This window comes from Vanellus vanellus, assembly GCF_965231255.1.
Source record: "Vanellus vanellus genome assembly, chromosome: Z".
In the NCBI taxonomy this organism is placed as follows: Eukaryota; Metazoa; Chordata; class Aves; order Charadriiformes; family Charadriidae; genus Vanellus; species Vanellus vanellus.
Window position 1 is genome coordinate 6,595,294 of NC_138908.1, and position 16,093 is coordinate 6,611,386.

The following is a 16,093-nucleotide window of genomic DNA, read 5'->3' on the forward strand; positions in this document are numbered from 1 at the left end:
AAGTCCTTCCCCAGCTCTCCTGTAGGCCCCCTTTAGGGACTGGAAGGCCGCAATAAGATCTCCCTGGAGCCTTCTCTTCTCCCGGCTGAACAGCCCCAATTCTTTCAGCCTCTCCTCATAGGAGAGGTGCTCCAGCCCTCGGATCATCCTTGTGGCCCTCCTCTGGACCTGCTCCAACAGGTCCATGTAATGCCTGGAACTTAATTTTTTTCCACCAGATATGTAGAAGAGGGAAGAGGTGTGTTGGGAGTGTGGAGGGGATATTCGGAAAGTGTTATAGCTGATATTTCATGGCACTTCTACTCCCCTTGTACTGAGCTTCCTGATATAACAGAGACCCAAGCCAGGAAGTTGTGGTAGGGAATGCATCACTATGAGAATTATCTTGAGTCCAGAAGCAGTACAGCTGCGCTCAAGCACAGTGCATGCAAAGGCAGTTGTACTGCTTGCAGATTCAAACTGATTTCTGGGCAGCTCCCCCAGATGTCCAGAAGCGTCTCATCCTTATCTTCCTGCTGTTGGGAGAAGTGAATGTTGCCAGGTAGAAGGTCTCTGCATCTATATGTTGCGGTTCTAAAGGAGTTCAGGTACAGAGATGGCTATATGAAGACTGGGAACATCTGCATAGTCGGATGCTGAGAGCTGAGGTTTATTAGCTTTGGACTACTCAGAGCAAGGACAGATGATGCATGTGACAGTTTTCTCTTGATCAAGAAGACCTACTTACAGTACAAGTACTAGTCACTCTGCGTTTAACTGCACACTGACACACAGTTCATTCTGTGCATCTGTGCAGTGGTTCATTAAAATTGTTTCCTATTCAGGTGGATTTATCTTTGTGCTTTTCTTAAATTAATTCTCCTCCAAATCACACTGAATCGTCTTTAACATCTGAAGAAAGGTGGGAAACAGATATGTACAAAGGGAGTAGCTATAGCCCAGGAGAGTTCTTTCAGACACAAGATGTTAAACGGCTTTTTGATCAGCCGCTTGTAGAAATGTACATTAAACTGTAAACCATGGTTCTTCTTGTAACCAGCTAATGATCCTATCAGTCGCAGACTAATTGCCTCTACCTCATTCTAAATTCTGCTGCATTGAAAAAGCCAAAGTCACATTCTGATCCTGTTAATCACATTCAGCTTTGAAGAGTACACAGTGGTTGTGTGTTAATTCAACTTCTCTCCCTGGTAATTTGTTTGATTGCCTGTTACTTGCAATCTGCACTAACTGAATAAATGTGTTCTGCATCCTGATGGGAAGCTATGACTTATGTTTAAGCTATTTTAATGCAGATGTTTTGCCTAGAAATTGGGGTAAATTCTTCTCACCTTTCTGCTTTAAAGTACTTCCAATAGGAGAAGTGAAAAGCAAGGGTGTTAACCCTTTGCAGAAGGTAATAAAGCAGCAAACTAAAAGCTGCATTTCTTCAATGCTGGGTTAATAGCAATCTTTATTGCCTGAAGGCTTCTCATAAGCTCATGAATAAATAAGTAAATAAGATACTAAAGTATGAGGTGGAGACGTTGGTGCTATATCCTTTTAGTCTTTTCCTCCACCTCCAGCATTATGTATTGTGTGTATTGTCAAGACCTAGAACAGTCTGTCTATTCATTACTTCTTTTTTTTTTTTTCATTTTTTAAAATATAATACACACACACAAACATACACACAGATATTCCTCACAGTGCTATGCAACTTTTTCAGAGAAAAGACTGAACATATGCCAAATTACCTTTCAGCTTCCCACATCAGTTTTCTGAACAAGAGTAGACCACTGGATATGTCCTGTAAGCACAAAACAATTTTTACTAGGACATTTTTATTAACACTGGATCTGTGTGATAATAAAGATTTATTGTGATTTTACCTTTGAAATCCCTTGAATTTTAATGAGAATTTTTTCTCCCTGTTCTGAATTTCAATGAGAAGTACTCTGAGTGTCATGGCCATGTTAAATATTTGTGAAATACTTTTACATTACTTTCAACATTTTAAAAACAAACAACTTTTTTATGGAAGCATTTTTTCAAGTTAACATGAGAGACATTAACTTTTAGTATAAGAAGCATTCTCTACTAAAAAGAGGTTACACTTTAAAATGCTAATGTTAAAATTATTTATAAAGAGAACCTAAAGTTGACTCTGAAATGTTTAGTTCAAATGCTGCCTGGAAGTGTGGACAAATTAGTGATTCCTTACCAGGTCAGCCTTTTTGAAAAACAGACTGTTCATTTAGACTCCAAAATATTTGGAAGCAAGGTCTGCAGACCTGGTGTTTATTAATTCATGAAAGACTTATACTAATTAGCAGCCTCCATTTCCCAAAGGCCCACTTAGGCTACGGAAGCAAGTCCCCTGCACTCCTTACAGGAGAAAGAAGTCCCTTCAAGCAGCATCCACAGCGGACTCCCACTCTGAGTGATCGTTAGTTGACTCCCCTTCTCTCTCCATTGACCTAAGAGAAAACAAAAAGTGTTTTGCCTTCCAAGGATACTTCCCTCATGTTCTGGGTTGCTCCTCTGAGCAACATTGCTGCTATCAGATGGCAATAAATTAGTTCATTCTGGTAGAACCAAAACTCTTGGGCCACCTGCGGACAATGACATTTTCCACTTACTGTCGTAGTATCTCAGTATTGAAGCTTCAAAGTTATTCCTTTTCTTAAAAGGATTTGCTACTCATTATTTGCTACCCGTCTTCAAATATAGGGCCAGGGGTCTCCAGTCTTCCTTGTCTGATTGCTCTAAAGAGTCATTTTTCCTCTTCTTTCCTTGTAAGCGTACTTTTCTGTGTTTTCTGCTTTACAGACTCCAAACTGTAGTGTCCATCTTCCAAAGGCATTGGCTCGGATTAGCTGACTTCTTCTGCTGTTTATTTTTCCTTCTCTTCTTGTGATTAATTTCTTATGCTTTGTCTTACATCTGTTCCTCAGTCTTGCCCCACATTCCAGCAAAATCTAGTTTGCTCAGGGGGCCTCAGCTTCCCAAAATCACAAGACTGGATCTTCAGCATTTTATCAGCCAGAGATTCTTTTTTTCTTCACTTTTTCATTTTATTTTTTTGCTGTAAAAACATACCACTCGCCTTCTCATGGAGTTCAGCACTCTTCTCATTTTACTGTAATATTTTTACTATTAGTCTCTCTTGCCTGATTTAATGGACAATATTAAAAATGCCGACTGCTTCACAGCCATTTATTTTTTTAAATAAATCTACCTTTTTCTTTCTTTTTCTGGCTTGCTGCATTGCTGGAGGACACAGAATGAAGCCTCAGTTTTACCTTCACATTTCAAGAAAATATCAGTTTTGACAGGGAATTCAACTCCTCCATTCTTCCTCTAAAAATACGTTATTAGGTCAATTTACTTCTGTTATTGTATTCTGTTCCTTGATCATTTTAATCCAAGGCATCTGGCCCGAATCTGTTATATTCAGTGTTGGGTTCTGGTTCAAAAGAACTGATCACAGATGTGCTGACCCATGTGAAACCCACTTGAAAGCTCAGATTTTATTAGGCTTTAAGATTCCTGCCTTGCATTTTTAAAAGACTTGTGCTAAGATTATAAAATAAAGAACTCAAAAAAATCAAGGAATGAAAAAGTCAGACCTTTAGAGGCAGAAAAAGAAATAAAGGCTTAAAGAGAGAAGAAAAGTTCAGCAGGCGAAGAAGTGTGATAGCAAATGTTTTAAAGCACTTCGTAAAGCACCAATTCCGTTACTGCAAAGGAAATGGAATGGCACTTGCGGAATCCACCTCTGGGGTACAGTATTCTGATTATTAGGAGCACATGGAAAGACTTTTTGGCGACAAAGTATTTGCAGTGGAGACTGCTGTTTTGTTGGGACTGTGTGTGGCACCTAGCACAACGGAAAATGGCATGAGATTAGCCCTGTTGTGGCATTAGGTGGCATTAACAACAAGTAACAAACAGAAAACAAAAGTGAGTTGACTTGGAACTTGCAGAAGGAAAGTTACTGTCTATGGTGCCAGCGTGCGGTGGACATGTTGCAAAGCAGTGCAAAGCCACCCCTTGGACTGTGTCCTCTCTCACCATGCGCTGAGGGGCTTCTTAACAACCCTGGGTTTCCCCGCCTGCATCCAAGAACTGTCTGCGAGCAGTGTGCGATGTGCTGCACCGTTTCGCTTTGGTGCGGTGTAAAGTCAGACCGCAGACGCAAACTGTTCTAATCACGTTCTCCTGTGTTTTGTTTTATTTCTGTTTTGTTTTGTTTAGGTTGACCTGCTTGTCCCTACAAAAATCACTGGCATAATTACCCAAGGAGCTAAAGATTTTGGTCATGTCCAATTTGTGGGATCCTACAAGCTTGCTTACAGTAATGATGGGGAGCACTGGATCATATACCAAGACGAAAAACAAAAGAAGGATAAGGTAAAGCAAACTGATATTTTGGTTGCAGCTATAGAGGACTACATCTGCAGCAACTGCAGTGCTGGAAGCCTGTAGATTATTGCATGCTGCCTGCTTTATGGGGTTCCATATGCATGGGATCCCACAGATGAAAGTCAAGGTGAATAAAAAAGAGTCATATAACACAGTGACATTCACAGCGCAGTAATATCATACCTATCAGGGCAATGCACCTGATTTAACACTATTAAATATGGGACATAAAACTTTATGGTTCTCCATTTATTGGAATTATTTCTTCCTTTAACTCTAGAGGAGAAGGTATATAAATAGCGGTTTATTTGTATATACAAAAACAGTGTCTCAGTGCATATTTTCGTAAGTATGCACTATTTTCTGTAATTTTCTGTAAAGCACATCTTTAGTGTACCTCATTACCTAGCCGTTTTGGATTGATATTTTTTTTCCTGGAAATTAATCACTAGGGTTTCAAACACCCGGTGGAAAGATTATTTTTTATTACACTATTAAATGAATACAAAACATAAAAAGTTTCACAACTTCCTTTGCAAACGTTTAATGAGAGGTGTAGAGAAAGTCTAGGTTTGCTGATTGATTTACCTGGAAGCATTTAACTTTTCTCTTGCTATTTAGGTTATTATTCATTATACCTTTCCTTTAAACTGTATAACACTTTTATACTGCAAGTACCTGTTCATAGGTTAAGAAAGAGATTACAGCATACGCATTGCTTAAGCAAGCAGACAAAATGTGAATTGTTTATTAAATATCTTGGTGGGATTATGTCTGGTTGAAACAAAAGATACATTAATAAAAATGCCGGGTGCCTGATATGTCTGATAAAGCACATCTCAAATCACGTCTTTTTAACATCTACATTCAGGGTGATAAGCCTGCACTTATTTTTCTTAGAATAAACAAAAATCCTTCAGTAAAAAATAATACCCTTCATATAGGTCAATTCAATTAATTTTTTGAAGTAGTGAGAAAGCTTTTGATATGTATTGATGTGTGTTGTTTGAGTACAGGTAGATCTATTGATGAGGGGTTTAGTCAACTGCATCTCTTAAATTTCAGTGATTTTAAATGATTGATCAAATGTACACCCATTTATTAGAGGAAGGTGTCCTAAATTACTGGGTTAAATATGTACATAACAGTATGTGTGTGTCAGCATAGACATGTTACCTTTGTAAGATTATCCAAAGATGGCATTGTAAAGTCCCACTCTTAAAAGACAAATAGCAGTTCACTGCGGTTTTATCCTGCACTGAGAGTTTTCCCCATCAAATTCTAAAGGATTTTAGATAGGGAAAACAAAATAAGTTTTTTTAGCCATCCGACTGAGAAGGTCCTGACACCAATGATTATGGATGTGTCTAGCATAATTGGTTGTCAAATAAAAATTGGAAACAAACAACTCACCTTTCCCAGACACACCATAAATGCATTCAATATAAATGACAGATACTCACTTCAATACTTTGTACACATCCCATTTTAAATCCCGGCATTTAAAAACAGAAGCAAAAGATCTACTGTGAATGAAATTTCTTCTCCGAGCCAAACTTCCATTAGTGAACTGTTGCATTCATTTTACTGAAAAAAGGAATGAACATGCATTCAAGTCTCCAGTGAGAAACACAGTACCAGTTGCAAGCAAATCTAAAAGAAAATGCACTCTCACTTAACAGCACTATTCCAGTCTACATTTGTTTATAACATTTGCCAAATCAATTAAATTCTTCTTGCTTTCATCCTCATCTGGGTTGTTAGATGTTATATGCATAGTCCATTAGGAACAATGGAAAACTCTTAATCATTGCCTTATTGAAACATCTCACATCCCATATTAATTAACATCCCTAAGAATAAGATAGATGCATCTTATTATGATTCTTTAACAAATCAAAAGCAATTAAAAGCAGAGTGAGATCAAATACACTTAGCTGGAAATTGCAAGTTATAACTTCTGAATTTAAATTTGTAAGAAACAAGATCACTTGATACAAGTCTAGACCTCGGTCTTTGAGTCAAAAGTCTGATGGCAGAATCTGACATTCTAGAAATGCTAGCTTAGCTTGGCAAAATTTTATAGGCGGTAGGACTGGAAAGGATCTCAAGACAGCACCTAAGCACATACCTCCTGACCTATGAAGAGACTACGCTCCTCTCCTGCCATCCCCTCTGAGGTCTTCTCAGCAGAAAATGGGACTCAACAACCCCCAAGTCCCTTTCTGCCACCCTAGGAGTAGGTGCAAACAGTTCATTGTTAGACCTAAGGCTTAATTCATTCACCTGTCCTTCACTTCATGCAATGCTCATATCCTGCACCATTCTACATCATATTATTATTTGTTTGTAGAAAAAGCCAGTGACAAAAATTCTACTATATAAACTGTCTATTCCAGTATTTAAATATCCTTAAAGGTGGAAAGGTTGCTTATCCCCCTTCCTGCAGCCCATCGGCCCTGTCCTCAGAGAACACAAAAACCTGATTTTATCTTCCTCTTTTCAGACAGTTTGTTTTGATTGAAGCATGTTAACTTGTTTCTTCTCAATTCCTTATTGGGGAAAAAATAATCCTTGTTCTTTCAATCTTTCCTCAAAGGGTATTTTTTCTCAACCTCAGATCAGTCAGCTCTCCTGAAGTGTGGTTTCCCAAGCTTGATTGTAGTGTTGCAATCTTTAGCACAGAACTACTGCCTGCTCCACCATTCTCCATATTGTACTTGTGACGTTGGTTATGACTTCCTAAGGTTTGGTTTGCTACTCGTTGTTATTAAATGGCACCATTGATCTTCTGCACATTTCTCCAGTTTTTCAAGACTGCTATGAATTTTGATCCCACTTTTCAAAATAGGAAAAGCTTGGCCACATCTGCACTTTTAAAAAACAAATCAATTTCCATCATCCATTTCGTTACTGAAAACACATAAATACCATTCAGCCACAGGCATGGAGTGTCACCCAGTAAAACCTCCCAGTTTGATGCCAAACCCTTCATCACTGCTCCAGCTAGGTGTGTGTCGATGCAGTGTGCTCTGATGGGATTTACCCATATTTCTCTTTTTGCTTGGCTTTGAACTTTCTATCATAAATTACATCCATTTACCACTGGATGGCTATAGCACCAGAAATACTGGCCATGCTCTGAACTGTGTGTAGTGGAACAAAAATATAAATGGAAAATAAAAACAGCCAAAGAAAAAGCCATGCTCTGCCTCATTCTTTGGGAGCAGAAGAGAAATAGCATCATTGGTCCTATCTGATAGTAACGTCTGCACAGGATCCACAACAATTTCCTTAGCTAAAGTTAAGATACAAGATTTCACCCAAAATGCAAGAGCACTATAGAAGAAAGCATGTTTCACAGCAAAGTGAAACTTCCAGGAAATGTTTCTTCTGTCCCCTGAAGATACAGAAGGGAGATAAAAGGTAGTTAGTAGCAACTATCAACAGCAGCAAGCATAAATTATTCATAATTTACCCTCATTCATTCTATTTATTAACTGAACATCTTGATTTCTTCTATGAAGGATAGAATATATAGATTTCCTATTTCTTCTGCAAGTGATTTACTCATCCTATACTCATCCTGTGAGCCTCGTACAATCATCCAATAATTTAGGAGAAAGATGGTCCAAAGACTTTCAGGGAAAGGAAGACAGGATAAAAGAAAAATAACTACCTTTAAAGTACTAACAAAATATGTCATTTTGCATTCAGGAAAAGCAAAGATTAAAAGAATGCCTCAGACACAGAAATTATGGAGATATTGGTAGGCTGGTAGTAATGATTTATGGATGAATATTGTGATTTTAAAACGCATTGAAGTAAGAGCTGAGAGCTTAATCCTGCCTGGTGCTGAACTTCTCACTGATCAGCAGTTTACAGGATGAGTCCTAATGTATCAGCCGATCTCGGTGAATTCCTGAAGCTATTAACTTCTGCCTCTTCATCATTCCTGAAGTTATTTTACAAAGGAAAAAAATATCCGTGTCCTGTATTCAGATGTGCACTGTGTGCAGCCTGTATCTTTGATCACTCTGCAACAAATTAATTGTTTCAAACAGAAGGAAATACGGTGTTCAGTTTTTTTCGCTACACCGTTTCAAATGGAAAAGCTGTTCCAAGGACAGTGGCTCCTGCAGCTCCTGTTTGGCTTCTGCTATTTCAACAGCCGGTCATTTGAGTTCACATCTCTGCTGAACTTCTATGAATGCAGCCGAAAAGGTACTAGGGGAAAAAAAAGGCATGTCTTTGGAAAACGGAGCCTTTCTCATTCTTTTTAAACGGTTTGAATGAGTTGCCTGGAAAATATGAAAGATTTTCCTGTTGTCTCCAAGAAGCAAAATAAATTACATTGCAGGCTGGCAAGAAGGAAGAAAATATGTTTCAGAGAAAGGACCAGAGCTAATAGCTATCTTGTTTTTCTCAACTAGAGGTCAGTAGCTCACTATGCCTCCAAAGCTAAGGACATCCAAACCAAATTTGACTTTTTTTGGTTTTTAACCACATTCCACATGTGATTTATAAATTGCACAGCCTGCTGTAGATAACTCAGGGCCAGCTGCAATGTCAAATGGCATTTTGAAGGCTTTTTTTTTTTTAAATAAGATGAGAACACTTGAAAGTAGCCTAAAAGAATCTAGCAGTCTGCAGCACTGTCACTCAGTGTTAGCCATCAGCAGCGCAATTAACTGCAGGTAGACAATGTCCAGTATGCAAACGGCCGCTGTGCACAAAATTATGAACTAGTTATAAGTTATATGCTTTGCATGTCTAGTTAATTGCTATAGCAATGGAAGACAGGACCCTACTTATAAATGAAAGTTAGATCATGTCAGGTTAAAAATCTTTCTGCTAGATTTGCTTAAGTTTTTTCTACATGATGTTTAATTATTATAACACCTGGTTTATATTGACAGATTCAATTCCTACGTATAACCTACATACTTGGCATAGTTAAAGAACTTTTTTTAGTAATGTTATTTAAAATATTGTTAATATTTAATAATAATATTTTAAAATAATATTTTAATCTAACAGTAATCATTTTTCTGCACTGGTTTAAATTATGAGTAACTTCTATTTCTCTCAGCTGAGTTAACATGATTTTTATCAGATGAAAATCTAGCTATACTCATTCTAGGCTGTGCCTCTAGCACACATGTCTCTCTTCCGTGTACCACACTAAGAGCTGAAGGAAGACAATGTGCTCATTAATGGTCTCTACCTTGAATTTCTAAAAGCATTTCTGGAGGGAGGTTGGTCTTCAAAATATTTCTCTTTTTGCTTGGCTTTGTACTTTCTATCATAAAGCACTTATAAACTATGTACAGTGGAGCAAATTCCCATTTTAGTAGCATCAGTAGATACAGCAAGTGGAAAAAATAACAAGAATGTGATAGTACATTTTGCAAGTCTAAAAGTTTTATCTGCCTGATACCTATTCTGAACTTGAAGAAATAATAAAGGTCGTGTAATGCGTATTCTCATTCATGTCCTGCACTTGGGTCACAACAACCCCATGCAGCGCTACAGACTGGGGGCGGAGTGGCTCGAAAGCTGCCTGGCAGAAAAGGACCTGGGGGTGTTGGTGGACAGCCGGCTGAGCATGAGCCAGCAGTGTGCCCAGGCAGCCAAGAAGGCCAACACCATCCTGGCCTGCGTCAGGAATAGTGTGGTGAGCCGGACTAGGGAAGTGATCATCCCCCTGTACTCGGCACTGGTGAGGCCTCACCTCGAGTACTATGTTCAGTTTTGGGCCCATCACTACAAGAAGGACATTGAGGTGTTGGAGCGTGTCCAGAGAAGGGCTACAAAGCTGGTGAAGGGTCTGGAGGACAAACCTTATGAGGAATGACTGAGGGAACTGGGATTGTTCAGCCTGGAGAAGAGGAGGCTGAGGGGAGACCTTATCACCCTCTACAGCTACCTGAAAGGAGGTTTTAGAGAGATGGGAGCTGACCTCTTCTCCCTGGCGACAAGTGATAGGACAAGAGGAAATGGGTTCAAGTTATGTCAGGGCAGGTTTAGATTGGATATTAGGAAGCATTTTTTCACTGAAAGGGTTATTAAACATTGGAATAAGCTGCCCAGAGAGGTGGTGGATTCACCATCCATGGAGGTGTTTAAGAAAAGGGTAGATGAGGTGCTTAGGGACATGGGTTAGGAGTGGTGGTGTTTTTATCAGGGTAGGTTAATGGTTGGACTTGATGATCTTAAAGGTCCCTTCCAACTCACTGATTCTATGATTCTATGATTCTATGTATCAACAAGAGGGGGAAAAGCAGTCCTTCTGGCACTGGACCGTTTTGCACAGTTATCCATTGCAGGCCAATCAACTCCTGGCTCTTCAGCCAGTCCTGAGAAAAGTCCTCGGTGAAGAAGAGAGGAGGATGGCTAAGATCAAGAGTAGAAAATTTACACCCACCCGCAGAGATTTCATGTATACCAACTGAAAAGCATGTCTTTCTTCTCCTCTTAATCACTCCAAAAATACATGTGCGCATACACACACACACATGTGTAATAAAAACCGTGCCCAGTCTCTTACAGTGGAAAGCCTCTTCCACGAGATGGAGTATGCTTATAAACAGCAGCTCTCTTTCTGGTGAGAAAGCATCCTCTTTCACGTGGTGTTGTTCACTGACATAAATAGACATATCCACTGTGAAATCTTTAACATTCTACAACAGGATTGTCAAAACAGGCACCTTGTAACGTGGCAGCCACTGGCGTGGGTGAGGCTAAAGCCCTGTCCAAGGGAGGGAGCACCCTGTAGCAGATAACTAGAGAAATAAAAAAAAAAAAAAAAAAAAAATTGGGCTGTTATTCTTCCCTAGTGTACCTTCCCAGCCTCTGGCTTTCTTCTATCTGTATTTTTCATACCACCTGCTGATTTTGCCCCTACCAATTTATCTGGTCTTTAACAGTAGTTAAAGGCTGTGGAAACAGTGCCACAGTTTAATTATGTGTTGTATGGGGACCCGTGACCTTTAGGTGGCTCAGGACAAACCTGCTATCATTCCTTGTCCCCTCGTGGCTCTGATACGGGTTCAGTGCAATGTTGCCCACTGTTGATTTTCTCCATGCCACTTATGCTCTCATAGACATCCATCATATCTTCTTTCAGGCTGAAGAGACTTAGTCCATTCAATAATTTCCAGAGGGACATTCTTCTGTGCTTTTGGCCATCTTGCCACTTCACTCTACATATTTGCTGTTAGAGACAAGGCAGGACCAGGTCTGGACCCACCCAGAACTCAAAACGAAGATATGTGCTGGCTTTTTGCACTGACATGATAATAACTTACACTCCGCTCTTTACTCCTTGACTACTAATCAGCCTGGGGTTTATTGTCCTTGGGCATTTTTTTTCATCTGAAAATTACATAGATCTGTGTATTATAAATCCAATGTCAGGCTCTTGAATGCTGATAAAACTTTACAGTCTTTGGAGGTGGTGTATACTGAAACAAACTTCTCAGACAGAAATGTAAGGAATGAGCATTTACGGTATGAAGCTACTGGCTCTTCAAGAGCTTCTAACTGCTTAGATGGTTCATTTAGTATTGACTATTTGGGCATAAAGCAACAGGTCATTAGAGAAAAAATACGTTTAGCTACAGAAATAGCTTTTTTCTGCTGATAAGTCAGATGTACAGATTTTGTCCTTTGTCCTCCCCGCTCTTTCCAAAATTTTGACTCCACCAGTGAACTTAAGTTGAAGTAAAATGTAGAGTGAGAAAGAATATATTTTCCCTATAAGAACTTTGCCATGGGTCCACAGCAAAAGCATCCAGTAAATTTGCTCTTAGAATATTATATTTCGTGCAGGTCACAATTGTGGATGCTGACAAAGCTTTTCTCACTTTCAGCTAAATTTATTTCCTTAAATCTTTTTTTCTGATCTAGCACTTTTAGTTAATTTCTTGAAATTGAATCTTGAATTTTGAGGGAAGATGAATTTCAGATTTGCCTAAATTAACCTCTGAGACAGATGAGTTTGATTTCAAGTGCTAATGAAATCATGTATGACTTAGAAATAAAATTTAATTCCCATTTTCCTGCTCTAAGTAAATGACATAATCCTGCCCTGTTCAGCTGTATTTGTTGCTTAGTTTGCATCACATACATACTTTTATTTATTTTTCACAGCTAAATGTGGATACAAATACTGGGGCTATAGATCCGTTCTTCTGGTAAACAGCAATGTTTTTTGTTCTAAGCCTTCATTTAAATGTTAGCTCTGAAAGACATCTTCCGCAGGGAAAACAAAATAGAGAGTAAAAGAATTTTCCAGTAGCTCTGCAGCAAGAATTGTCTGCAGTTCTGCGTTGCTTATCATCTGGCTTGGTAAAAAATATCAACAGATATACTGCATGCATGCACAAGAAATCAAACGAAAAAAAAAATTACTTTTAAGCCTTCCTAGGTGCATATTGTACATTGTGGGGTGCCAGTCTGTAACTTTATTAATAAGCTTACTGCCTTTTATTGTATGCTATATTGCCACAAATGAAACTCAAATTCAGGCGCTATCTTGTTAGCCCAAGCTCCAGCTGATTCCTGTAATCAACACTGTACTTGGACAACAAACAATTTTTCCTGTGGTAAATACATTTTTCTCCTTAGACTCACGGCACTGTTGTTTCTGTGGTCAGTCTGCCTGCAATTTTATCCATCCATCTTAACTCCTAGGTGCTTTAATGCTCCCATCTCTGTGTTAGTGAGATGCCAGATGAGAAGGGAAATGTATCACTTGCGAAAGAGCACCACTTGTGGAGGACACACGTTTTGTTTCAGATGCCAAATTGATAGCACTTGAGAAAAGCTTTCAAAATTCAAAGAAAAGGTGCAGCATAGAGGCCAAAAAGTGAAGATTTTCGTATAGTGATTTGTAAACATGTCACGAAAGACCCATCTTGAGGGCTAAAATAGTAGATCGGCCTCTTCTGCATTCAACCTCTGACATTTTTCCTAAGAACTTACAGGAAACTTGTCCTTCTGCACCAATTCAGCCATATAGAACTTCTTCAGGAGGTTCATATTCCTTCTCTGCATGATGCAAATGACAATCATTCATTTCAAGTCAAAAAGCCATCAAATATATTTTTTACAAATAAAAAGGGAATTGGCTGACATTTGAAGAGAACGAATATTTCCCATAAAAACTGAAAGTATCCCAAGAGAATAATCTGATCATTTTGCCAAAAAGTGGTGCTGTGGCCTTTGAATTTAAATAGTGGCTGCCGGGGGGAAAATGCAGCATTGTTTTTACACAGACAGAAGTCTGAGAACTCACTTATGTGTTGGTTAACCCACACTAGTAGAAATGACATTGTTAACATGCACTGTACCATGCTAGGATTTTTTAATTCGATCACAAACCGATGCCCTTAATTCATATGCTGATTTTTGTTTGTTTGAAGAAAGTATCCTTGATAATCACTAACTTTACAAGGGTTTATATAGTTGCATCCAAGCCGTGATACAACAAAAATGCTTCTTAAATTATTAATGTTATTTTGTTGGAAACAATAACAGGATCTCCTGGAATTAATTTGACATGCTACAAATGCCAAGTAAAAAGACATTTAAATTTTTAAATGTTAATGATTCTTATGGAACTTTTAGAGCGGGGCCCAGGGTGTTGGCAGAAAAGCAGATGAAGCTTTGAATCGAAGACTAAATCTGCACCGGGGCTGAGTGTGCCATGCTCATAGCCAGCTCTGAGCTCCCTGGCATGCAATGAAATCCCCAGGTCTTAGCAAAAGCAGGTGCTCTTTGCAGCATCAGTTGGGTGCCCAGATGATCAAAATTCAGCATGGAGATGAGCAAGGCACCCAGGGACGTCAGGAATGTACCACAGCTGTTCCTTGAGCCAGGTGGGCTTAAATCTTCTCGTTACTCGCCCTCCAGGTGTTCCAGGGAAATTTCGACAACGACACGCACCGTAAGAATGTCATCGACCCTCCAATCTATGCCCGGCACATCCGCATCCTCCCGTGGTCGTGGTACGGCAGGATCACCCTGCGGTCGGAGCTGCTGGGCTGCACAGCGGAGGACTGAGGCGGATCTCCGTCGGGCATCGCAGCTCTCGGTGTAGCTACAAGTCCCTCCGTAGAAGAAACTGTGCAAAGCCTGTAGGATGCTGAGTGGGTTTTTCATGAACAAGTGCTTATTCTATGGTAGGCCGCTAACTGTCTTTCGCAAGGAGGTCTAAGCCTGCCCTTTAAATGATCCAATCCGATTTTGTCCTTGAAATCTCTTAGTGTTGTCCCTTCTGCTGTGGAATTATCTTTCTAGTTCTCCTTTGAGTTGTTCACACTAGTTGAAACGTGTTAGGGAAAAACAGCAGCATCCTTTTTACAAGGGAAGAGAAATAGCATGACAAAGCTCATTTGCAGCTTTAGAAACACTGGGCTGACGAGTTCTCCATAAATCATACTGTCATCTTACTTGCAAAAAGTGATACTGCAGCTTTTAGCAATAAGTTTACTTGGGGATGACTGCATTATAGTAATTGTGCCTATCAAACACTGTCAGTATTTATGACATATATTTTGGAAGATACTCTGTGGTACTGTAAAACGCAGTACCTGTGATATTACAAGCTACCTTTCATCACTTTCATCTGAACAGCAGAGTCCATGCACCTAAAGGGTTTTCCTAACTAACCCCATTTTCCTTCTCTATTTTGCATGCTATAGACATGACCTCCATCTTTTCCGTTTAGTATCACCACTCATGTTATTTTCCTCGAAATAGGTGACCTGTTTGCATATGGAACAAGATCTGCTATCAGTATATTATGAAGTTAATGAATTTGCCAAAGTTTATTAATTCTGATTGAGATGCGCCTTTTCAAGGAGGCTGAGATGAGATGCCAGGCTCCTCGTGGTATCTCTTCTTAAGTACCCACGCAGGTAAAGGCAAACAGCGCATCAGAAATCCTGAGCCCGTTTTATGACTTGCCCTGGGGTCAGCACACAACCCTAGACGGAGCTGCCTGCCCAATTACTTCTTTCAAAAACCTCCTCGATTTCTGTGAGGAGGTAAAAGTGGGGTGAAGAAATTAGGTGCTAAAAGACACACAAGGAGGAATGACTCCCTTACTGCCAGGAGACCCTCTCGGTAGGTTCTTCTTGTGGTGGCGCTCACAGCCTTCCTCCCAGGCATGAAGGCAAGAGATCTTGTAGGAGCTCATCAAAGCTGGGTCCTTGGCACACTCACTCCCAACTATGTCTTTCCAGACATATGCCAGTGAGCCACAAGGAGGCTGATTTTCATCATGCCTCATCTACAGAAACACTTCATACACGTTATGTTCTTTTAACAACATGATAGCCAGCGACGATCCCTGTTTAGAAAGTAGGTTTTAGGAGGAAAAGCGGACCAGTAGGGGGGACATTCTCCCCTGTGCCTCCGTTTCTGCTGCTGATGGAGATAACACCACCAACCTGTGTAGAGCACTCCTGAGTTTCCTTGGAATAAAGTGCTCTATGACTATGTTAGAGTAGCACCTAAGTCTAAAAAAAAATCCTGAGACCAGGAGCGAGGGGACATTTTATCTGTTACCTGAAATAACAGCATTTGGGATTACTGCTACCCTTTTAATTTCATAACATGCTGATGTGGAGAGAGATAGATAGGTATATAAATAGCTGCATGTTTTAGCAAATGTCAC

General features: G+C 39.6%; 1 protein-coding gene across 1 annotated transcript in view; it reads left to right on the forward strand.

Moving 5' to 3' along the window:
• EDIL3 (EGF like repeats and discoidin domains 3) overlaps positions 1-14,475 on the forward strand; it is a gene marked incomplete at both ends in the record, with an annotated part of 270,774 nt that extends 256,299 nt beyond the window's left edge. Inside the window, 2 exons of the mRNA XM_082497220.1 lie at positions 4,240-4,395; positions 14,326-14,475. Coding sequence (XP_082353346.1) covers positions 4,240-4,395; positions 14,326-14,475 — 306 coding nt within the window. The remainder of the gene's footprint in view (positions 1-4,239; positions 4,396-14,325) is intronic.
• Between the last annotated feature and the right edge of the window lie 1,618 nt (positions 14,476-16,093).